Source organism: Pristis pectinata, chromosome 25, assembly GCF_009764475.1.
Source record: "Pristis pectinata isolate sPriPec2 chromosome 25, sPriPec2.1.pri, whole genome shotgun sequence".
In the NCBI taxonomy this organism is placed as follows: Eukaryota; Metazoa; Chordata; class Chondrichthyes; order Rhinopristiformes; family Pristidae; genus Pristis; species Pristis pectinata.
The window spans coordinates 22,359,860-22,386,079 of NC_067429.1; the positions used below are offsets into that span (position 1 = coordinate 22,359,860).

General features: G+C 40.8%; 1 protein-coding gene across 2 annotated transcripts in view; it reads right to left on the bottom strand.

Annotated features, from left to right (window-relative positions):
- LOC127583121 (tumor necrosis factor receptor superfamily member 16-like) overlaps window positions 1–26,220 on the bottom strand; it is a 114,640-nt gene that overhangs the window by 83,656 nt on the left and 4,764 nt on the right. For both annotated transcript variants that reach the window (XM_052038895.1, XM_052038894.1), the window contains exon 2: window positions 3,234–3,375. In XM_052038895.1, the coding sequence (XP_051894855.1) occupies window positions 3,234–3,375 (142 nt within the window). The remainder of the gene's footprint in view (window positions 1–3,233; window positions 3,376–26,220) is intronic.

Genomic DNA, 26,220 nt, shown 5'->3' on the forward strand with positions numbered 1-26,220 from the left:
TCCAGTTCATATTTCCTCAAATGTCTTTATAATCTGATGATTGTTTAGCCCATCAGTTCTGTGCTGTCTCTAAGAGCAATTCCAACAATCACATTTGTTTTCCTATTTCACACATGCCCTCTCTGACTCTCCTACCACATATCTAACAAAAGGGACAATTTAACCTACCAACCAGAAACCGGAATATCAGGGTGAAACTCATACAGTCAGCAGGAGAACATGCAAACTCCACATGGAAATCAGCATCCAAACCAGGTCGCTTAAGCTGTGAAGCAGCAGCACTACATGCTGCGTCATTTTGCCACCTAAATTATAAAATGGTACAACATATCATTCTTGTACTTTATCACATGTTCTAATGAGATAGAAGACCATTCAGCCCATTGTGTCCAAGCTAGTTCACAGAGCATTCCCATCTGGGCATGCATCCAACCTCCAGCACATTCCTGACTTGTGCACTTATCTGGCACAAAGTATTTTTCTCATATTGGAACTGGTGGTATTTAACTTAAATGGAAGCACTATAAACGTGCAATGTAAAGACTCAGTAAGACTACATTTTTAGTCAATGTGGTCATTTGTAAAGTATGTGTGCAGATAATTCACTAAGTTTATAAAAGGCAGGGACACTGATCTTTGTTTTAGCTAGCAAGTCTTGTCAAGATAACGAATAGCAGGATAACTGTGGGCAAAGCCGGCTACGTGGACTACTCTATGTTGCATTGTCTTCCCAATTTCTTTTTGTTAACTATATTCTATTTCGCTTGTACAATTAAGTGTATAAATGACCAATGAATATGTCCCAACTTCTGTGTCAATTCTTAAGTTCTACATATCTAATTTTCATACTGGTACTCCAAAATAGTGTTGAGCAGCTGAACCTCCCTAATGCACAATTCTCCTTTCCTTTATTTACTGGATGTGTGTTGCCTGCAGTTGTTTTAAGATTCAGACATGGAAGAGGTGAAGGCAAAGACCCCAGTATCAGCCTGTGAATGGTGCACTTACTCTTGAAATCAGCCTACTTAATCTGTTGTGCAAGGTTTACAATCCAAATAATCTGTTTTGACATTTAGAAACAAGAAGTACTTGGCCTGGAGGAAGGGAGGGGTGAAAACAAAATTGCAGCTGATGTGCTTGTGCATTCACAGAGCGAGCCAGATATCTTTAAGAACAAGTTGTTCACAGGCATGGATCAGTATTCGATGGGCTCAATGACCTTCTTCTGTGCTGTTACGGTCTATGACTCAGGACAATTTAAGGAGGAATTATCTGAGGAATTCTTCTATGATTTTCTACAATAATCAGAAGTATTTCAGGAAGTCAGAATAACATAGAACACAGCATAGAACACAGCACAGTACAGCACAGTAACAGGCCCTTTGGCCCACCATGTCTGCGCCAACCATGATGCCATTCTAACTAATCCAAGATGCCTGCACATTGTCTGTATCCCTCTAGTCCCTGCCCGTTTGTCTAAATGCACTTCTATCATATCTGTTTCTACCACCCCCTTTAAACTTTCCCCCTCTCACCTTAAACCTACGCCCTCTAATATTTGACCCTGGAACAACAACTGTATGTACCCTATCTACGCCTCTCATAATTTCATACATTTCTATCAGATGTCCCCTCAGCCTCCGACGCTCCAGAGCAAACAATCCAAGTTTGTCCAACCTCTCCATGTACATTCCAAAAATGTTACCTACATCTAGAAACAATGGTATTAGTCACAAGAAGAAATCTCTCTCTCCATTTAACTGTTCCAACAAATCTGGACTCAAATGAGCTGATAACTTCTTTCCAGTGCTTGTGATACCAATGAAAGAGAAATCTCCTGAGCAGTACCCTAATTTTAAGTTCTTACGTCCCCTTGTTTATATTCTCTCTCTCTCTCTCTCTCTCTCTCTCTCTCTCTCTCTTTCCAATACTCCGTCATTAATCTATCAACCACATAACTATATCAACAGCTTATTCATGGCAAGCTTGGCCTCATGCTATCAGAGCTACTCCCTTTGTCCTATCCATCTCTCCCCTGCCCTCTTTGCAATCTGAAACAAATTTGTATTCTCTTTTCAATATGCATCAAAGGGTCTTTGACCTAAAACATTATTTTTGTTCCTTGTCACTACAAAGACTGCATGACCTGCTCATTTCTAGCATCTACTTTAATTTTGATTTCTAGCATCTACATTTTTCTTTTATTTTTACCATCCATCTTATGATATGGGTGGGATGCTGAGAAACTAGAAATTATTTTTTTTCCACATTTGGAAACTGAGAATCAAAACTCTTAGATCCCAAAATGCCAAAAATCCCAATCCCCCAGAGTGCAGAGGAGTGAAACAATTAGCTATCAAGGGAGCAGGAAGGACACACGTACCTAGTTATAAGGTCAGAGTCATTAACATAATTACAGTGGGGAAATAATCTGAATCGCTGGTGCATCAGAAGCAACACCCACAGGGGGTCCCAAGGAATCTGATGTGGCAGCGTGGAAGTTTGATGATGGAAAACCTCAACCTTTTTTTGCAAATTATTTTAATTCTACTGTTGAAAAAGTACTCAAGCTCCTTTTGCACTTCTCTGACCCAAAACTGCTGCACTTATTGCCCCCTCAGTAAAGAGATTCATTGTCCTTTACAGGTGAGCAATAAGCAGAATACACCAGGTGGCCCAGAAACTCCTCCAGGCATAACCCCTTTGAATGGACAATGGGCAGAGGACTCACTCAATCTCCCCACCTCTTCACCCAACTTCCTACCTACCACCATCCACTGTAAATTCCAGAATTTTGAAATTTCCAGAGCAGAATCCCGGTGAAACTGGATTACAGCCTTAAGTTCTTGTCTCAGTATCCAACCATGCCTTACCCCAGTATCACTTTCCTAGAATTTCAGTGCAATAATTTTAAATTATTGAATGCAAATGGTGAAAGTAAGAGCCTGGATTTTCATTACCACAATAATCACAAGGAGACACAAGAAACTGCAGATGCTGGAATCTGGAGCAACAATCTGCTAGAGGAACTCTGCAGGTCGAGCAGCATCTATGGGGGGGGGGGGGGGCGGAAGGAATTGTTGACGTTTTAGTTGTAACCCTGAATCAGCAATAATCACAATATTTTTTGACATTACTACAAACCCGAAGCAAAATAATTTTTCTTTCCAACTACACATAGATCAGTCTATAAACACTACTGATTATGGTACCACAGTGCAAAGTGTACTTACTGTCCAAGCATGTCGTACATACAGTGTCTTTATCACCGCATGGTGTCAGCACACCTTCCCCAGGAGGACATACAGAACAGCATTTCCCATCGCTGGTATACTGTCCACTTTCGCATGATTCCTGGCCCTTGCACACAGACACCTTTAAAGAAAAATCAAATTATACAATGATATATTTTGCACACATTTTAAGGAATCGGTACATAACATTTATAAGCTAGATCCTCCAAATAATTAGCTTCCTTTTAAAAACCAAAGCCACATGTGAAAGATCCCAGTCAGTGTATTTGACAAACAGCCATGTCAAGACTTTGTCAAAACACGTAGAAACATGTTGCATACACGGTAGCATCACACACAGTAAACAGTCTGTAGTAATCATTTAGTTGCTGTTCTCCTAAGCTGACAGAGGAGAAAGCTATGAATCTTGCCAGAGTGCAATATTTTATAGTGAGGAGATAAATATAGTTCTAAGCATGTGTAGAGTGTCTAATGATGTTAGATCATATGAGTTAATTTCATCTCATTATTCCATATGCATAATAAGTATATATATCTATACAAGATATTTTAGTGTACATTTCCTTTAGGTGCTACACTCACTTGCCTAGGCTATTCTGACAGCAGTTCCTTGCCTGGGTTATTTTTTAAAACTTTATTTATACAGCACGGTAACAGGCCCTTCCGGCCCAATGAGCCCGCGCCGCCCAATTACACCCATGTTAGCCTACTAACCAGTGCATCTTTGGAATGTGGGAGGAAACCCACACAGACGTGGGGAGAACATACAAACTCCTTACAGACAGTGGCAGGAATTGAACCCCGATCGCTGGTGCTGTAATAGCGTTATGCTAACCGCTATGCTACCGTGCTGCCCTGACAGCACCTTCCAAATCCATGCACTCCACCACCAAGAAGGACAAGGACAGCAAGTACATGGGAACACCACCACCTGCAGGTTCCCCTTCAAGTTGCTCACCTGACTATGAAGCATAGCACCATCGCTTCACTGTCACTGGGGCTAAATTCTGGAACTCCACACCCAACAGCACTGAGGGAGAGCACCTTCAACAAAGGACTGCAGTGGTTCAGGATGGTGGCTCCCCAGCATCTTCTCAAGGGTAATTACAGACGGACAATAAATGCTGGTCCCACCAGCATTGCTGAGGTCCCAAAAACAAATAATTAAATAAAATCTCCCTGTAACATTTCAGATTCTCCTTCAAACACTTCTCACCATAATGAGCAGCTTGATGAAAAACTACTGGCGCCATTACACTAACTGCACATCCAGACATAACTTTTGCTACTCAAATTAAGTAGTGCATTGAAATTTCTGCACCACATTTCAATTGAAGTAAAAAGAGAGAAAGGAATTTTATCATCATCTGTTTATCAATCCCTTGAATCCCATTCCCCATAGCTCTGCAAATTATTCTTTCTCAAATGCCTATTCAAATCTTTTTTGAAACTATTTCTACCACACTTTCATACAGTGAATTCCAGATCCTAGCTACACTTTACGTAAAAAAATTCCTCACCTGCCCGTTGTATCTTTTCTCCAAAAGTTGACATTTTGACCTCGTCTAATAGAAGCTGCTTCTATTTTTCCCATCTAAATGAATCGTGATCTTGTGCACCACTACCAAATCTTCTCTCAATCTTCTTTGCTCCATGGAAAACAATCCCAGTTTCTCTAGTCTAACCTTGGAGCCAAAATCCTTTATCCCCAGAACGATTCTAGTAAATCTATTCTGCATCCACTATAGGACTTCTACATCCTTCCTATGGTCTAGTGACCAGAATTGGACACAATATGGAATGTTTTCAATAGATTCCACAAAATGTCCCTGCTTTTGTACCCTATCATTATTTATGAATCCCAACACTCCATATGCCTTACCAACCACTCTCTCAACATGCCCCTTCCACTTTCAAAGACTTATGTACAAGTGCACTCAAATCCCACTGTTCCTGCACATTCTTTAGCATAATGCCACATAAACTTCTCTCTTTATTCATTCTGCCAAATGCATCACTTTTTTGTTAAACTTCATCTGTCCATTCCACCAGACAACGTCTTCTGACTATCCTCCTTACTTTTTAAACACGTTTCCAATCTTTGTGTCATATGAAAATTTAGGAACTTAAACCTGTGCACCTATGTTCAAGTTATCATTATATATCAAAAAAGCTCCAGCACTGACCCCTGAGGAGCACCACTGTCTCCACTCTCCAATTTGAGAATCACTCAGTTCTCTTTCTTGCTGCCTTTAATCCAGTGGTGTCCCACTATTTTGTGGAAAAGGCCAGATGAGCAACGTCTGACAGACAGTTCCGTTTGGGACATGACCCGATGCTGCACGGGCACTTGCTAATTTGGACCTTGCTGTCAGGACCCCTCAGGTGAGCAAAGTTAGGTGGTCACAAAGGTGGTCACTATCAGCCATAACCAAGAACACTGAAACCTCACCTGTGCACCAGGTGATGCAGGTAAGTGTGCCTCTGGGAACGGTTATAGTGGGCAGCTCACAATTCAGAGAGGTGGGCTGGACAGAACTGTGCCATGGGCTGTATTTGGCCCACATATTTTGGCATTGGTTTATTATTGTCACATGTACCAATTTACAGTGAAAAGCTTTTGTTTGCATGCCATCCAGGTATATCATGCCAAGTGTAAGTGCATCGAGGTAGTAAAAAGAAAAACAGAATGCAGAATATAGTGTTGCAGCTACAGAAAAGTGCAGTGCAGGTAATCAAAAAAAGTGCAAGGGCTACAATGAAGTAGATTGGGAGATCATGAGTTCATCTTTAGAGTATGAAAGATCCATTCAAGAGTCTGATAACAGTGAGACAGAGCTGTCCTCAAGTCTGGAGGTATGTGCTTTCAAGCTTTTGTATCTTCTTCCCAATGGAAGAGGGGAAAAGAGAAAATAGCCGGGGTGGGAGGGGTCCTTGATAATTTTGGCTGCTTTTCCAAGGCAGCAGGAAGTGTAGATGGAATCAATGGAGGTACATTATGCTTTGCAACTTAAGGCCAATTTCCTATCTATTCTACTAGTGCCCCCTTTAATCCCATGGGTCTCAATTCTGTTAACCAGCCTTTTGTGTTACACATTACCAAATTCTCTCTGAAGATCCATGTAGACAACATCTACTGCATTCCTTTCATCAAGCCTCTCTTCCACCTTGTCAAAAAATTCGATCAGATTAATCACAGTTTGCCTTTAACAAATCCACACTGCTTCACCTTTATCAACTCAAACTTCTCCAAATGTCTGCTAATGTTTTCTTTGGCTATTGTTTTGAATGTCTTCCCACAACTGTTTATATATGGGCTGTAACATTAAAGGCAATTCCACATGAGACCAGAAAAATAAATTATTGTATTTAAAGCACATGGTTTCATTTAGCAAGTACAAAGATATGTTGGTAGAAGACTTCGGAGACTTTGTAGCCTTGAAAGAGGATAATTTCAATTTAAATCCAAAATGGGATAGTAAAACTGAGTTAGAGAACTGTGGGAACAAGCCTCCCACTCGGTCTTAAAGACTGAATGAACACTGACCCCGGGTAGCACTGAATATTCTATCTGCCTGTTCAGATGAATGTAGAAGTTTGCATGGATGCACCGTGAGGAAGAGAGGCAGCTGTCCTGGACAATTTCCTTCCCTCAGACTGTACAAATATGAACAGGTTAAAACGATGTACCGATTGTGGGACCATGCTATGTGCAAAATATCAAACAACAGTGGCATTACTACAGGAAAAGTTTCACTGGACGTGAAGCACTTTTAGATTTGATGTCAGTTAGAAGGAACTACATGAATGAATAATCAATAAGTCTTTCAAATTACAATTGCATTTTTATTTCTGCAAAATTTTATTTCATCCATTTTCAAACTTTATGCATTATTTCCCCAGGGTAAAATGCTCTGAGAAAGTATTTTGACCGGCATCACTAATATTCTGAAATATACTACTCTAATCTATGAAGTGAAGTGATCTCAACTTAATTCTCATTCTTTTTCAAAGACATAATGATTAATTTCTCAATGTTAAAAGTGAATGCATTTTATTTTAATAGTATTGAAACATATCAACAATACTTGCTGGAATTAAACAATATTCTCAGAAAGTCAGGCAGCATTTGTAGAGAGAAAGAGAGTTAATGTTTCAGTTTAGTGATTTTTCATCATAACCGAAGGGTTATGCCTTCAGGACTAGCACAAATCTTTCCTCTTGCTCTCTCCTCAACACACTAATACCTTCCTGCAACTTCCTTATTTCTAACTATTCCCAGTTCTAATTAATAGTCATTGACTTGAAACATTGACTCTGTTTCATCCCTCTCCCACCCCAACCCCAATGCTACCCAACTTACCGAGTATTTTAGCATTTTCTGATTTTATTTTATTTCAGATTTCAACTAGCTAAAGTATTTGTTGTTTGCGTGCTTTTGCTACAGTTTATATTCAAAAATTGGGGGTAAGTCTGGAGTAAGGGAAATACTCTCTTTGCATTCTCCATTTCACAGATGGAATCCCCAATAGCCCAAACTAACTGCCAATTTATGGTGATTAGTATTCAATTAGCAGCAGTTTGTGTTAGATACTTGCACCAATAAGGAGGTGGATTGGGCTGCAGCAAACACGTTCACTTGGGAATTCCAGACCCATGAAATGAGAAACATTATCCCATTAGTTGTAATTGCATTTGAAATAAAGAAGTAATGGAAAACATTCGAAGTTACTGTGTAATTTGCACCTCAATATGTTTGTACAAGCATTTTATAAATCTTTCTTTGCACCTTATCAACTAGTGCAACCAATTTACACTCATTGGAATTATTAGTAAGAAAAAGTCAAATAAGATTAATGCATGTTATATACTCTACAAAGTAGAAAATAGCAGTACAGCATAAATGTAATCTATGAAGTCTTTTATCCTTAAAAGGTTATTAACAGGAAACTCAGCAGTTCTGAACCGTCACACAAATCAGCACATCTGTCTATCTTCTGCAAGTGGCTTGCAACAATCACATCACAGGGCTGCCACAGACTGAAATAATAGTTATCTGCACCAGATTGTCTCCATCCACTTGCAAGCATGGTGCCTTAAGATAGCCACCATCATCACTCTCATGGTGGTGTGCCACTTTCATTTGAGCAGATATCAAAGAGAGAATGGAATTAGACACGTGAACAATGAAAGTATTTTAGAGCCAAAAATCACAGAAACGTGGCAAGAAAATAAATAATGATTTGTTTACATTTTGTAACTAATTATTGGCAGGCTGGGAAACATCCAAGTTCTATGTTTTTTTGCCTGACCTAGACTACTTTTTCCTAGGAATTTTGTTTTTGTATTCCAAGAGATAAGTGACATGACATTATTTGTTGAGTGATAATGCAAAGCAAACATTGACAGTTTTAAGGGAGCCCAAAGGAGAAGTAAAATGAAATTGTCATAAAATAGGCTGTCAATGCACTTTCTCTCTATTCTATGCTGTTTCTGAAAGAAACACACTCCAATAGTTTTAGTGCGCCAGTACAAAAAAACCTGTATAAAATAAGCTTGAGGTCCAAAACCAATTACACAGCTGAAATATGATAGATGGGATTGTTATATTTATGGACTTCAGCTTTCTGTACCTGGTTTGATTACAAGAGATATTTTAAAATAATCATACTATTAGCCTAACTCCCTGACTGTTTTCACTTGTTCCATTATAAAAGGCAAAGTTGTGGGAAGAACAGGAATACAATGGATCTGTACGATTGGTATGCAAGACAAGTTTTTCACTGTACCTCGGTACAAGTGACAATAATATACCAATACATCTCTCTTCAGTTTATCTTAATTGAAGCCCGGACACATCAGCTACTTAGACTCCTTGAAGACACCAAAATAACACAACTTCCTTAATTTACAGATTAAATGCCAAACAAATCCATTAACCAAATTATAACAATGAGAGACCTGAGCAACTCAAGCAATAAGAATATCAAACAAATTGAATACAACCTTAAGTACTGTGTACATTTCTGGTTGCCACCTTACCGAAAAGACATGAGAGGGTGCAGAAGAGATTTATGAGGATGATGCAAGGGCTGGAACATTTTGGTTATGATGAAAGATTGAATAAACTGAGATTGCTTTCTTTGGAACACAGGAGACTGGGGAGAAGCTTAATTGAAGTGTATAGAATATGAAAGATCTATTTCTTTCAGTTGAATGGCTAAAAACCAGGGGCCATAGTTTTGATGCAATTATAGAAGGATAATAGGAGAACTGAAGAAAAGTATTTTCACACAGAGGATGGTGAGGGTCTGTAACACTCTGCCTGACAGAGTAGTGGAGAAGGAAATCCTCATCACAATTAAACAGAGCTTTGACATGTATTTGAAGAGCTGTGACCTGCAGGACTACTGATCAAGCGCTACAAGGTATGGTTCAGCTGGTTAAAGTTTTTTTACAGCCAGCATAGATATGATGGGCTGAATGGTTCCATCTTTTGTTGTAAGTTCTCTGTGTCTCTACCTACACAATCGTACAGCAGATTCTGTACCATTTTCTGTCCAATGAATTTGTTTACTAAAAACACCCACAACACTGGATATCCTCTGTGAAAAGATTCAAGGATGTACTCAAAACTGTAACATCCTCACCATCTCTTGGCAACATCTGGCCCACAACTGCCCAAAGTGGAGAAAGAGCACTTACAATAGTATTGAGAAGTCCATGCACCAGAAGCACATAAAAGCCCTGTGTAAAGGGAGGAAGGAGTGCACCACTTCACAAACTATCCACCCACCTGTGATATCAGGCACCTTCAGCCCCATTTTGGAAGAGTCTGCAGTTCCCACATTGGCCTCATCAGCCTCCTCAGATCCCACAGAATTGTAATTAGAAGCAAGTGATCCTTGGAGCCAAGTTGTCCCTGAGGGTGTTGGTATTGGTTTACTGTCACTTGAACCGAGGTACAGTGAAAAACTTGTCTTACGTACCGTCCGTACAGATCAATTCATTACACAGTGCATTGAGGTAGTACAGGGTAAAAACAATAACAGAATACAGAGTAACGTGTCACAACCAAAATGGGGACTGCCCAAGAAGAAGTAAAAGGGGAATCCAAGATGTAGATTCAGGTCTACGGATGGCTGAATATGGCCAGCACCCAACCTCTTTGATATCTGCTCGAGTGGAGGTGGCACTCCATGTGATGAGTGTGAAGATCTGCTATGCCACTCATGGCACCATCCTAAAAGTTGGCTGGCAATGGATGAAGCCAGACCCCAAGGATACAGATAACGCTCGATTCAATATGTGACAGCTCTACAATGAGAGATGGTTGCAAGTGTGCTTATATAGATGGTCGACATCTCTGCATATGCCTGTCCACTGTCTTTGTGAGTTAGGTCACAACTGCTGACATTGCCTCCAAATATGGTTGGTGGAATCTCAATAAGATGTCGCTGGATGATTATCTTGGAGATATGCCTGCTTTTATTTAGGATCACTGAAAAGAGGACATACTGCAGTTGGGATGCTTTTAATGAAACAGTTAGCTTGAGATTTTCAAATCTTGTAGTGCCAACAGAGCTATTGCCACAGAACTGGAGCAACAAGTGCATCTAACTCTGCAAATGCCTGGGAACTGAAAACCGATAAAGGATGCTCAGCAACAAATGTGTTTCTAGATTAAAGTTCCAGAAAGGGGAAATAAGGAAACAATACAATCATAAAAGGGTTTCAGCATGACCTAGGATCTTTTGCTACTTTTAGGCAATGTGCTTAGATCTAATCCTTTTACAAGTTAATCTTCTTCAGCAAGAATCCCCAATACTCCACCTGGCAAAGTTATAGGATCTTCAATACCTACACATGAGAGGGAGCAAACTGACAGTCGACAGTGAAATAAAGGGAGAGGGGTATTTGAAGCTCAAGACCCCAGACCTGGCACAAACACATGGTCCATCGGGCAGCAGTGATCCCTGTCATCCTGTATGTCCTGAGACCCTGGACCATCTACAGCAGACACCTCAAGTCAAAAGAAAGACTAGACAGGTAATCAGCACACCAAATGACCATGCCTTTCAGAAGACAGTGCCTATGACAATGCAACACTCCTCACTACTGCACCAAAATTCAGCCTGTGTAATGAAGTTTAATCTGGCCCTGGGGCTGAAATCATCGAAATTTTCAACCAGAGAAGGGAATGTTACTAAACATTTACTATAATTCCCAAGTCCCCTTTGAATCTCCTTGAAATAATGCAAACCCATTCAGCATGTAGATAATTTTCATCCCTTTTCAACAAATGTACAATAGTCTATATTCTTTATAATATCAAATTTCTGCCTAAATCTACAGTTTAACTAAATGCTTTGAGGCATCTCCAGATACAACCTCTGCTTTTACTTTTAAGTGGGTTTCAGTGAAAATCTGGCAATGTTACAATTGAATTTTGCATAGAATAGAATCAACAGAACATCATCCTGAAGGGAGAATGCTACTAAATGTTTACTATAATTCCCAAGTTCTTTTTCAATCTCCTTGAAATCTAAAGGGTGCATGAATAAAATTAGAGGAGGATAAAATGATATCCAGAGGTAAGATACACGTGGGGTAAGTGTGGAGCGGTAAAGCAGGACAATCATAGGGCTCACCCCCATATCCATTAATGCCGTGTGCTTATGCATTATAACATGTATTCCTATCTCAACCTATTTAATGTTGTATCTGCTCATATTCTATTCACAAGCACCCTTTGCACCTTTTCTATTTTACCAACCTGTTTCTAAGTTCAAAGTGGATGACCTCACATTTCTCACCTACTTGCTGATTCAGTCATCAATTCCTATTATTTTGTATTTTAAGCTTCCATCTGTGGTGGTTACATCATTGACTGATTTGCATTTGTGGTTTTATCTCCAAATTGTTCTATAAATTCTGTGAATAGTTTTAGGCCCAATATGGATATTTGTAGGAAATGTCTTGCTACACTCAAGCAACTTAACACCTCCCTGTTTCTCTACAGTCAGTCTCCTACCACTCAGCCAGTTTCTAAGTCAGGTTCATAACTTGCCTTCAAATCACCCATTTTCTCCTCATTCATATGCTAGCATTATATTCCTCCTGCCCTTATATTTTCTGCCTAAATCTATTACATTTTGGATTCATTTTGTTCATAGGCATTAGTCACCTCATCAAAAAGTGTCATCAAATTTGTCAAACATTATTTGTCTTTTAAAAATTCATTTATACATCTCACCCTCATCCTGACCACCTTCCAGGTTCTGACTATCCATATTTACTGTGAATGATATCTTATTGCTCTTTAATTATTTATGAGACAGATCCTGGTTTCCAGTACCCACCCAGTGTTATACAGTGACAGACCTGTACCGACTGGAATTGTGTATTTTTTGTGTTAAGTATTAAAGAAATACCCATTTTTAAACAGATTCCAAGTGTAACTGAAGGTTTATTCAATAGCCCCAATAACACTGACAGCTTTAATAATTGATGAGCCAAGGAGTATGTCTCACCAGATGTCAAAACCATTCTGTGAGTACATGATGTAAGTATGAGGCAGCTTCTATGTTACACAGGAGTGGAAGGAGCTCTGCATACAGGGGTCTCATTTTGAACAAACAGTGTCCCAGAGGAAAGCATCCTGTGACTTCAGAAAATCTGCCCTAATATCTCTAGATGAATCAAACATCAGACCAGCACCTTCCATTAACTCTTTGTGAGAATGTAGACACTCCTCGGAGTCAATTTACAATTCTGAAGCCAATTAGTAACAAGCTTGAGAGTGGAACTCCCTTGGGGATGAGAAGATAATAGTTTGTTGTGCTTGCAATTATCTCCTTCCATAATGATGTCTTCTCAAATTGAATCACAACACAATTGCACTTAACAACATGTGGGGAATGATACCTAAAATGGAGCAATTTTTTGGACTTCATAATCAGCCGCTTCGTACATTATTCTGTATATTTCTTCTATTTTGTTGCATGCTGCATATGCATTTCATACCAACAGGGAAATTCATAGCAAATGGATATTATGCTATATGCATAAAGTATCAATTGAAGGGTCAATGGATTTTTCACATGACAGTGCATTGATTGCTTTTATCCTTGAGCTTCAAGCTGACTACTTCTTTACAAGCCGTCTGCAGATAATTGCTGAGCTGGCAGAGGGTCAAACTGGCCAAGTCAAAAGAGAGCTCGCACTGCTCACACTGCCTCTGTGGGGCTTGGTTGAGGTAAGTCACTCCTGTCAAAATCATCTGCTTGAAAATGTAATTAAATTCCTCATGGCAGTTTACCAAAACTGACGATAAATTGAAAGGGAATTCTTAACATATAATCCAGCTGACATCAATGGCAAAAATGCAAGTACTTGTAACCCAATTCCTTTAGCTTTCGTGAATAGGCTATTCAGGTTGATGATGATGTTTTTAATGTGGAATGTGTTTAAAATGTGCAAAAGTGGCAATATCGAAAATATCTGATCAGCTTACTGGGACATGCACCAACCTTCAAGTCTGAGACTCCTGGGAGCTGAATTTGTATTCTGGTACCATATTGAAGGAGTTGAAAGACTAATCTGAAGTCCTCTCTGCTTGGTTCAAATAGACATAGGATACAAAAATAAGGAAAATGAGTCATGGTATTAAAAATGTGGAGAAGCTCAGAACAGTAGAATGGCAAGAGATTTAGTAATTCAAATAAGTCCTTGTTATCTGTTGACGTCATCTGTGAATCCATGTATTCGTGAGGTCCGGGTCGGGGAGACTAGGGGCCTAATTGTGGACCCTTGTGTGGTCAGAACTAGGATACAGAGTGGGAGCCAGGAGCACAGCCAGGCCAGGCGTCAGGTTTACCTACAGACCGAAACTTACATAGAAGTTGTTATATCCATGGAGGGGGTGATCATTGTATGTCACTGCAGTATTGCTGCCATTGACAGTGACCTTAACAGTATCAGTGTTTCTTTGTTATCCACAGGAAGTCTATGCACCTATTTCTCACAAATAACAAGGACATGTACAGAAATCCCTGAAATCTAGTCAGCAAGTACAAAATTTGCAATAGGTTACTGGAATGAGGGTGTTTATCTCTGGTTCAACCCCATCAGGCAGCCTGTATTCAGTTCTGCCCACTGCTCCTTAGGAAGGACAGATTGGCCTTGGAGAGGGTACAATGCAAGTTCACAGAAGTTAAAGTATCAGGACCAGGCCTGTACATCTTTGATGGATGATCTATTTAAAATTGAGTTGACAAGGTAGGTTAAAAGAAACTGTTCCCCTTATTGGTGGAGATATGTGACATGGCCTTAAAATTGGCAGGATGCACTTTTTCATATAGCACACTCTTCTTCCGGGCTAGTCAACAGAACATTGCAAGACTGAAATTGATAAAAGTTTTGTTAGGCAATATCACTAAAGGTTACTAACCAAGCCAGTTAGAATGCATCAAATATAAATTAACCTTGGTTTAGCTGATCGGCAGGACAAGCTCAAGAAGCTGAACGGTCTTCCTTTCTTGTCCCCAACAACTGTCCCAACGGTATTTAAAGAAAAGCATGACGTTCATTTGGTCTCCTAACTTCCTCCAACCAAAATAATTATTTGCTGTTTGAAACAACTTGCTTTATGCAAATTGGCTGCCACAGAAAGTGACAAAATTTCAAATGAAACAAACAAGTTGTGATTTGTTTTGGGAAGCATTGTGAATGTAAGTGAAATGTTCACATTGGAAACACAAGAAGACGAGGAAATTCTGCAGGAAATACAAGTACAAAGAAAGGTGTGCCTAAAGACTGGATTTCACCCTTACTTGATGTTCTAAATAGATGATGTCATAGAGTCATAGAGTAATGCAGCACAGAAACAGGCCCTTTGGTCCATCTTGTCTATGCTGACCAAGGTAAGTTATAAGCTAGCGCCATTTTCCCATGTTTGGCCCATATCCCTCTCAACATTTCCTATCCATGTACCTGTTCAAATGTCTTTTAAATGTTGTTATTGTACCTGCATCTACCACTTTCTCTGGCAGCTCGTTGTACATACGCACCATCCTCTGAGTGAAGAAGGTTCCGTTTAAATTTTTCTCCTCTCACCTTAAGCTAAGGCCCTCTAGTTTTTGATTCCCTTTCCCGGTGTTTAGTATTGATGCTTAATCAGAAGACCTCTTAAAAAAAGGGGGAAATTTATCTTTAAAGAATCATTAGGGTAGCTTCCACCAATTACTACAATAAAATGTGATCTTCAAAATCTCTGACAACAGATGCCTGAAGAGATCGCAATTGTTATGTTTCTGCCATTGGGAAACATGGGAAGTGACTCAGTCAGTAGTAGTCACAGTACAGCAGCACAAAAGAGATGGGGGGAAGACACATGCCTTTAGTGTGTGTGTGGCTATATCTTCCTCTCCACCCTCACAACCCCTGCCCCATTCTAGACTTACATTGATGAGAAAGGGAAAAAATAGTTACAAGCAAGTTGTGCAGATGTGGATTTCCTTTCCAGAATTTATGGTGAGGTAGTTACTTTGTCAGCATTCAAGACTGGTTTGGAAAAATGGATGAAAGAGAAAAGGTTAAAAGGGATCTGGGAAAAGGACGGATACACATGATGAAGAGTTTTTGCTCAAAGGATAAGTATTAGGTCAAATTTCATGTTATAAATATGCCAGCTTTTAAAAGAGACTTGTATTTATGTGGCACCTTTTGGAGCTCCGGGATGCCATGAAGTGCTTTCTGCTCAATTGAGTGCTTCCAAACTTGCCAACAATTAAATTTCTGGTGTAAAGTGGGGAATGTGGCAGTTAATTTGCACATGGGAAAATTCCACCTGCAGCTCTATGGTAATGACCAGACAGTCTGTTTAATTGACCTTAGTTGAAGATGAATGTTGACCAGGACACTAAGGGCCTGTTATATTCAGTTCACAAGCAACCCGTCATCAACTGTTGGATCAGTTGCATCAAATCACCTCAAAGGGATCATCTGTAGTATCCACAGGCTACATCCACAGATTCCAATGGACAATCAAAAGAACTTCTTTTAAAAAATCAAAAAGGAGAAAGATTTTTGATATGAGGTTGGAAAAGCATCAAGAGTGTAAACAATTCAAATTAATTGGTCAATGTCCAGAACAGTAAACTGACTAAGTTAACAAATTGCCAATCAGCTTCACGGGATGCTGTGAGGTTTAAAGGCTCTGCATGATATTTAACTAGTTTAAATGAAGAGCTTGTAATTTCTCTTTTTCTCAAAATTATTGACCATGGGTCATAGAGATTGAATACTTTCTGAAGAATATTTTGATTTTGAATTCAAGAATGAGATTTCTCTCATTAAATTGCTGGGAATCCATCCTTTCAAATTATATGCAAGAACCAGAGACATAAGTCTTGGAAAACTAAGTAGATTTAATGTTAATGTCACTTTTGATCAGCAGCCATTATTTTTCTAAACTGCGGGTCTCCTTGGTTATTGTAGATAGAAATGCATCAATTCATCATTATCCTTCAATGTATATTAGAATTAATTCAGTTATGCTGGTAGTTTTGCCATAGGGTCATAACTTTAATCAGGACTGATTATCATAATGTAGTAAGCACTTCAATACAAGAGCAAACCATCTACAGAGAATGTGCATATTACATACTTACCCCCAAAACCATCCAGATAAGCAATATCTCCAACCACACAAAGATATTCATAAGGGGACTAATTGTTGTGAGAGATTTGGTTACTCTTTCTATATTTTTTTTCTATGTGTCTGTTCAAGCCATGCAATAACAGCAATATCAAGTGAAGTGACAAAGGCAACTATCTTGCCCATATACAAATGCAAAGATACATGCACAACCGGAACAAGTGCCTGATTTGTTTTGAAGTTGGATACACCAGCATTGCTCAAAAAATTAATCACAGGAAACCTTTCTTCCTGTTTTTCTTACAAGGACTTTCTCCAGCATTCAGAAGAGGAACAGAATTTTCTCTTTGATGGTCTGATGGACTTTAAATACTTTCTGTGAGATATTATTAATGATGGCTAAAAACTTGATCTAAGTAGGAAGTCAACCTTGCAAATTGCTTAGTTAATTTAATGCTATAATATTACCTATGAAAGACAGTTCAAAATTTAATAAGATTTCTCTAAAAGTGGAGTAAATTGACTAGATTAAAAGGGCATATGTTGTTTTAGTCTTGCTGCACACCAATTATTGTATGATCTATTAAATTGTTTCCATGCACCTACCATCACTTAAAGTGCATTTCAAAATTTAAATACACACAGTTGTTACATCATGAGTTAACTATTGGCAATAGGCATAAGGATATAAGGCCTTCTTATTCCTATTTTTTTTCCATAGTCATTCTTCTTGATGTATATACCAAATGCCTACTTACACCAAGCAAACCTCACTGTTATAGAGTGCTTAGAGCAGGAAGCATATTTTATCAGTGCAATCTCTAGCCATAGAACCATACAGCACAAAACAGGCCCTTCGGCCCACCGTGTCGTGCCGTCCATCAGACCACCCTCACACTACCTAACCCCTTCCTCCCGCATATCCCTCTATCTCACGTTCCTCCATATGCCTATCCAACAAGCTCTTGAACCTGTTCAATGTATCTGCCTCCACCACCACCCCAGGCAGTGCATTCCATGCACCAACCACTCTTTGGGTGAAAAACCTCCCTCTGACATCTCCCCTGAACCTCCCACCCATAACCTTAAAGCCATGACCTCTCGTCTTGAGCATTGGTGCCCTGGGAAGGAGGCGCTGACTGTCTACTCTATCTATTCCTCTCAATATTTTATATACCTCTATCATGTCTCCTCTCATCCCTCCTCCTTTCCAGTGAATAAAGCCCTAGCACCTTAAGCCTCTCCTCATATTCAATACTCTCCAATCCAGGCAGCATCCTGGTAAATCTCCTCTGCACCCTCTCCAATGCCTCCACATCCTTCCTATAATGAGGCGACCAGAACTGAACACAGTACTCTAAGTGTGGCCTAACTAGAGTTTTGTAAAGCTGCATCATAACCTCGCGGCTCTTAAACTCAATCCCGTGACTTATGAAAGCCAACATCCCATTGGCCTTCTTTACTGCTCTTTCCACCTGTGAGGCAACTTTCAACGAACTGTGAACATGAACCCCCAGATCCCTCTGCTCCTCCACACTGCCAAGTACCTTGCCGTTTACCCTGTACTCTGCCCTGGAGTTTGTCCTTCCAAAGTGTACCACCTCACACTTCTCCAGATTGAACTCCATCTGCCACTTGTCAGCCCAGTTCTGCATCCTATCAATATCCCTCTGTAAGCTCCAACAGCTCTCCACACTATCCACAACACCGCCTATCTTAGTGTCGTCCGCAAAGTTACTAACCCAGCCCTCCACCCCCTCATCTAAGTCATCTATAAATATCACAAAAAGTAGAGGTCCCAGAACCGATCCCCGCGGGACACCACTAGTCACTGCCTTCCAATCCGAGGGCACTCCCTCCACCACAACCCTCTGCTTTCTACATGCAAGCCAATTCCTAATCCACACAGCCAAGCTTCCTTGGATCCCTCGGCCTCTGACCTTCTGAAGAAGCCTACCATGAGGAACCTTATCAAACGCCTTACTAAAATCCATGTAAACCACATCCACCACACTGCCCTCATCAATCTTCCTGGTCACCTCCTCAAAGAACTCTATCAGGCTTGTGAGGCAAGATCTTCCCTTCACAAAGCCATGCTGGCTGTCCCTAATCAGTCCATGATTCTCGAGGTGTTCATAAATCCTATCTCTTAGAATCCTTTCTAACAGCTTACCCACCACAGACGTGAGACTCACCGGTCTATAATTCCCTGGCCTATCCCTATTACCTTTTTTGAACAAGGGGACCACATTCGCAACCCTCCAATCCTCCAGCACCACCCCTGTAGACAACGAGGACTCAAAGATCCTTACCAGCGGTTCAGCAATCTCCTCCCTAGCCTCTCGAAGCAGCCTGGGGAAAATCCCGTCAGGCCCCAGAGATTTATCTGTCTTAATATTATTTAACAACTTCAACACATCCTCTCTCTTGATATCAACAACCTCAAGAACATTACCCCTACCAGCACTCCCTTCCGCATCATCAAGACCCCTCTCCCTGGTGAATACTGAAGAGAAGTACTCATTGAGAACTTCTCCCACTTCTGCCGTCTCCAGGCAAATTCTCCCACCTTTGTCCTTAATCGGACCTACCTTCACCCTAGCCATCCTCCTACCCTTCACGTACTTGAAAAAGGCCTTGGGATTTTCCTTAACCCTACTAGCCAAAGCCTTTTCATGTCCCCTTCTAGCTCTCCTCAGCCCTTTCTTAAGTTCCTTCCTCGCTACCCTATATTCCTCACGGGCCCTGTCTGAACCTTGCTGCTTATACCTCACGTATGTTACCTTCTTCTCCCTAACAAGTCATTCCACCTCTCTCGTCACCCACGGTTCCTTCACCCTGCCATTCCTTCTCTGCCTCACCGGGACATATTTATCTCTAACATCCTGCATAAGATCCCTGAATATCGACCACATCCCCATGGTACATTTTCCTTCAAAAAGGACATCCCAATTTACACTCCCAAGTTCTCTCCTTATAGCCTCGTAGTTAGCCCTTCCCCAATTGAAAAACCTCTTGTCCTCTCTGCACCTGTCCCTGTCCATGACAATTTTAAAGGTTATGGAGCAATGGTCACTGTCCCCCAAATGCTCACCCACCAATAGATCCTTCACCTGTCCCGGTTCATTTCCTAAAACTAGATCTAACATGGCATTCCCTCTAGTCGGCCTGTCAACATACTGCGTCAGGAATCCCTCCTGGACACACTTAACAAATTCTGTCCCATCTAAACCTTTGGCACTAAGCAGGTTCCAGTCTATATTTGGGAAGTTGAAGTCTCCCATTATAATAACCCTGTTATTTCTGCTTCTCTCCAAACACTGCCTGCCAATCTGCTCCTCTATATCTCTACTGCTACCGGGGCGCCTATAGAATACTCCTAATAGAGTAACTGCTCCTTTCTTGTTCCTTAACTCCACCCATACGGACTCTAGAGATGATCCTTCTACAACATCCATCTTTTCCACAGCCGTAACAGTGTCCCTGACCAGTATCGCCACCCCTCCCCCTCTTCTCCCCCCTTCCCTATCCCTCTTAAAACACCGAAAACCAGGAATATTCAATATCCACTCATCTCCTGACGTCAGCCACGTCTCGGTAATAGCCACGATATCATAGTCCCCCATACTTATCCAAGCCCTCAGTTCATCCCCCTTATTCCTGACACTTCTTGCATTTAAGTAAACACACTTCAGTCCATCTACCTTACTACTTTTACAGCCTGTATTCTGCTTCTCCTTCCCCAAAGCCTCTCTGCCTGTTTGATCTAACTTTTCCCCATTCCCTTCTTCCTCTGACCTACTCCTCCGGTTCCCTTCCCCCTCACAAACTAGGTTAAACCCTCCTGTACCACCCTAGCAAATCTCGCCGCAAGGATATTGGCCCCCTTCTGGTTCGGGTGTAACCCGTCCTCTCTGTACAGGTCCCACCTTCCCGAGAAGAGATCCCAATGATCCAGAAATCTAAAACCCTCCCTCCTGCACCAACTTCTCAGCCACACATTTATCTGCCACCTCCTCCTATTCCTACCTTCACTATCACGTGGCACTGGCAGCAATCCCAAGATTGCTACCCTTGAGGTCCTGTTCCTCAATTTTCTGCCTAGCTCCCTGAACTCACTCTTCAGGACCTCATCCCCCTTCCTACCTATGTCATTGGTGCCAATATGGACCACAACCTCTGGCTGCTCTCCCTCCCACTCAAGAATTCTGTGGACCCAATCAGTGACATCCCGGACCCTGGCACCTGGGAGGCAACATACCATCCGGGATTCATGCTCACTGCCACAGAACCTCCTGTCTGTTTCCCTGACTATCGAGTCCCCTATCACCACCGCATGTCTCTTTCCCACCCTTCCCTTCTGAGCAGCAGAACCAGTCCCAGTGCCAGAGACCTGGTAACTGCAGCTAGGCCCCTGCAGGTCATCCCGCTCAACAGCTTCCAAGGCAGAAAACTTGTTACTGAGGGGAACAGCCTCCGGGGCTCTCTGTCCTGTCTGCCTGCCTGACTTCTTCTTCCTCTTCCCTCCCCTGACCGTCACCATTCTATCTGCCTCCTGAACCTCAGATGTACCTACCCTAAGGGGGGTGACTGTCACCTGATGTAACGTGTCTACAAAACTCTCTCCCTCCCTTATGCTGCGCAGTGTTTGTAGCTGCGACTCCAGCTCATCAACTCTGAGCCGAAGTTCATCCAGCCTCAAGCACTTACTGCAGACGTGGCCATCTTGGACCGCAGCAAGGTCCACGAGTTCCCACATCAAACAGCTGCAGCACACCACCATGTCCTCCATCTGACTACCTTTTTTTTTCCCTAGTTAGTCCCACCTACAAATCTATAATGACCAAAAGTTAAACCTTGCCTTTACCTACTTACCAGCTACTTACCCTCCTTGCCCCTTCGCGCCGAAGCCCCTTGAGCCAAAGCCCAGAACACTCTGCTCCCACTCACTCCGCTGCCCGCTCCGACGCTGCCCGCTCTCTAGGCTGTTTGCTTTTTAAGCTGCCCGCGCCGCGCCTGCGCAGTCCAGCCCCCACTCGACTACTTAAAAAACTTACTAAAAAATCTAAACCTTACACTAAAAACCCTCACAAAAAACTAACCCTTACACCCAAAAACCCTAATAAAAGTGATAAACAGGGAAAACACTTAGCTGCTCCGAAGTCCTCCGAACCGAAGCCCGAGTCCTCCATTAAATTTAGACTCTTAATCCATAGAAAAATGCACAACCAACTTCCACTCTGCCGACAGAAAGTGACTCAGCGGCAACAGATGGAAATCTGTGAGCAAGATTTGGATTCAGAATCCAAAGAGAAAGCAAGGATCACCGGATACAATAAAAACAGGGAAAGAATCCTTGAAATCTTTTTTTAAGGAATGGGAAAATGTATCATGGAGAGTAAGTGGTTAAGAGTGGATGGAGCACACTCCTCCAACTAGTGCAGTCTAGTTTGCATTGTAGTATAGGAGAGAAAAGGAAGTGGTTGCAGTCAATTAATTTGAACACTGTTCAAGCTTGGTGTAACAGCTCTAAGGGCTTGGTTGCAGACTGAAGCAGAAATGAATAATTGCAATTCTGTGTCAAAATAATCCAATTCTGCCAATGTTTGACTAACTTTAAACTTCAACTTTTATTTTAACCACACACAATGTCCTTCATAGCCAAATCCCCTCTTCTTCTCTCCCACTCTATCACGTTCTTCCTCCATAGTCATGGAAATAAACACAATAAAGGAAACAAAACAAAAAACGTGACAATCTTCTTTCTCTTGCTGCAGGATCTCATATCTCTAATGTAAACATATTCTCAGATATCTTTTTTTATGTGATTGATTGGGTGAAGCTTCTTCCAGAAAGTGTTAGATGTAAAGAATTACCATTTCTGAAAAAATTGTTTGTCAGCTATTAATTTCATTGTTTACAAGAACAATTGTGTTAATCAGCTTAAAAGGCACCATAATGAAAAAGTTGCAGTTCTTTCACCCCCTCTCTCTTTGAGTAACAAGAAACTGACTTGCTGTAACACTTTACAGTCAGGGTGGTTTTCCATATATTTATTGTCTGTGTTATCTAATGAGTGTGGACATCCACCTCACTTGCAAGAAACAAATTTTATTTCTATTTCAAATTTTATGCTAGCTGGATAAACCAGTCAACTTACAGAATGTGAAGGCTACTCTGTAAAGGAGGTAGTGAGCTTTCTAGCACTGTTTGGGTTACAGTCAGTGAAAAGGAACTTCCCCTTCCCAAACTCTGTTAGAAATAAACTGAAGGAAATGATATTTGACTAATCATGTCTACGTTTTCCATTGATAAGTAGAATACTCAAAATCCATAAACACATTTGAAAGACTTTGGCAATGAATGCCATGACAATATGGTGATAGGGTAGGTAACAGAGTTTGAATCTGATTCATACTAAGGTAAGGGATGGGTCAAATGGAGAAAATAGCCTGTTGCAGACTGTGCTAAAATAAGCTAAACCACCAGCCTGCGGTGACTAGCAGCTGGAACTATGATGCAACTACTAAATTACAAGGAACTGTTACACAGTAGAAAAAAAAAGGAGGCATCTAAGACAACAAGGATAACGAAAGTGAAATGTCTAAGTGGAAAAGAGTACTTAGGATCTGAGCCAAATGTTGTAGAATAAGCTTGCAGTAGTAAGAGAGACAAAGTCATCAGGGATCAAAATGGCAGAGAAGTGCAAGATTCTTCCAGGGGATGTCATGCTGACAGCTTGCCTACTCCGTACAGCTCAAGCAGATAAAGCACGAAGCTCCAGCTGACAGCTGTCCAATTTGGAATGGTTAACAGAATATCTGCACTGAATTGCCAACTAACAGTCAATAATAAATGTATTACACACTGTGTGTGAGAAAAAGCATGATTGCCTTTTGCCAGTGCAGTGTTATAGAATTAGTTAAATGGCAAGGTGAAGGCTGTTTTTTTTACAACTTCCACCAACCTCACCTGCTACCCCCTCATACTGTGGACCACCTATCTGCCATACAATCCAATACCCTCCATGTTGCAGACTCCCAACATGGTCTTCCACCGGTTTGCAGCCTTCCAGAATTGTTCCCCAATCCTATTATCTATCCTGCACTCGTCTTTGGGGCTGAGGTAATGAGTACGATCATCATAGAAAACAGGATGAGGGATCATACAACAGAAAAACCCTGAGCCTTAGTCAAGGCTCATATTTCCAAGGAATAACTACTTTCTAATAGTTTCTAGATTATAAAACACCATACAAATTTGTTCTTTATGTTGACGAGATGTCCTTTTATGTTCTTAGAAGTATTGCTTTTAGCCGGTTTTTATTTATTTGTTTTAATCACTTTCTGTCATGGATTAAGTTACCAGTTTCAATCTATATTACGCCTGGGAGAATAATCCTATTGTACTAAAGCATTAAGTAAATAAATTGTACTACCATGACAATATGGTGATAGGGTAAGTAACAGAGGTCAGATCTGATTCATACTTGATATTTTGCATAAATACATGTGGAGTTCATTCTATTTGCTCAGCTGTATGTCCGTTCTGATTTTCCTTAACATAAAGTGAAAAGGCTTCTGAGTTAATCCAATCAGTGATGGTATGCAAATCCACTGATATTTCTTTCCTGGGGATCACCGAGAACATTTACAACATTAAAATAAACTTTAATCAGGATAAGCCATTGGAAAGTTCACCTTTGATTTTCTGAGATCAGTGCAGCAATTCATGCAGCACTGAAGTTTTGGAAACATCTTTCCAGTCTGTTTCCTTCCTTGTTACCTGTATCTCTCCCTTCTCCTTCCCAGTGCATCCTATTGTGATTCACCTTCTTCCTAGTCCACCCACCACAGCATATTTCAACTCAGTATAGACTCCTTATCATCCCTGCCTTTTCCGTCCCACATCCCACATCTTCCCGTACTGCACAAACTTTACTCCATCCTTACTCCACCTTCACTCCTCCTTCAGGGTAGGTTGGACAATTTCTAAAATAGCGTAGCAGAAATGGGATCTTATTTGAAATAAGGGTCTAATAATTTGAAAATAAAAATCATACACAGAGCAGAATCAAGTAAGGCTAATGCAAATGATGGTGTGGGTTGATGCCAGGAAGATTGGGACCATTCCATAGGGAATTAGATGACTGCCGATTCAGGGGGAGCGGAGGATGTAATTATAGCATAAGGGAATGAATCAGATTCAAATGTGACTAACTGAAAGGCTTTATTTCGTTCTTACATTCCCACAAGCTAAGGCATTGGCATTGTGGTACCATGTAATTAAGAAGGATGCTAAGCATTGTGAGTGAGTTTGTAATGATTGCAAAGATTACAGGCAGAAATGTGTCTTCTGTTGTATAGGCCAAATGTGCAATACATTGAGGTATGCATGCTGAATCCTGCTTCAACTCCATTGACTTCAGTGGAAATGTGTCTCAGAAGAGTTGATCTTGCAATTAATATTGATTAGCACAGATAATGGAGAATGAATTTCTATCCGCACAAAAGATGTTCAGAATGCCAGTTTACAAGTTATGCTTATTAGTTACTACTTACTTCCTCTAAACATGCTACTTGGTCAGGTATACGAGGTAAAACAAATGTGAAAGATAATATAGCAAATTACAGATTATTAAGACTCAAACAAATAAACTTATTTAGTATTGTAAAGTTTGGAGTTATTATGGAGGAGGACAAAGAGCAATCTAAAATAAAAAGTACTTCACTGGAAGATGGCAAATTTCAGTGAAATGAGGAGGAATGTGACCCAGGTCAAAGAGTAATGAGGAATGGGTGCCTATGGAAGCAAAAGTTCAGGTATAGTCTGGGAACATTTGTATAAAGGGAAACAGTAGGACAGCCACAGCCAGACTTCTTTTGATGACAAGGAAAGTAAGGTGAATCAGAAAAGGGAGCACGTAATTAACGTTAGCTTGAAAATATAATGGAGATTTAGGCCAAATATAAAAAAAGTAGACAGTGTTAAAATGGAAATGTGGAACAGAGGAACAATACGAGAAAAAAGCAGTGGCTGACACAAAAGTCTTATGCAGGAACATTAGCAGTGGATGTAGGGCATGCAGCTGAGACAAATGGGAACCAAATGGATGTCTGTTAGTAGAGGTAGAAGACAAGGTTGAAGTGTTAAATGAGGTCTGTATTAAGATAACAGATAAGAGGAGGAACAAGAAAGGCTGATGAGAGTTAGCCAAGTTACCCGGTGTGATCAAGATGGATCCTCAGCTGCTGAAGGGAATAAAAGGCAGAAATTGCCAATGTTTCAGTCCTCCCTAATGCAGGA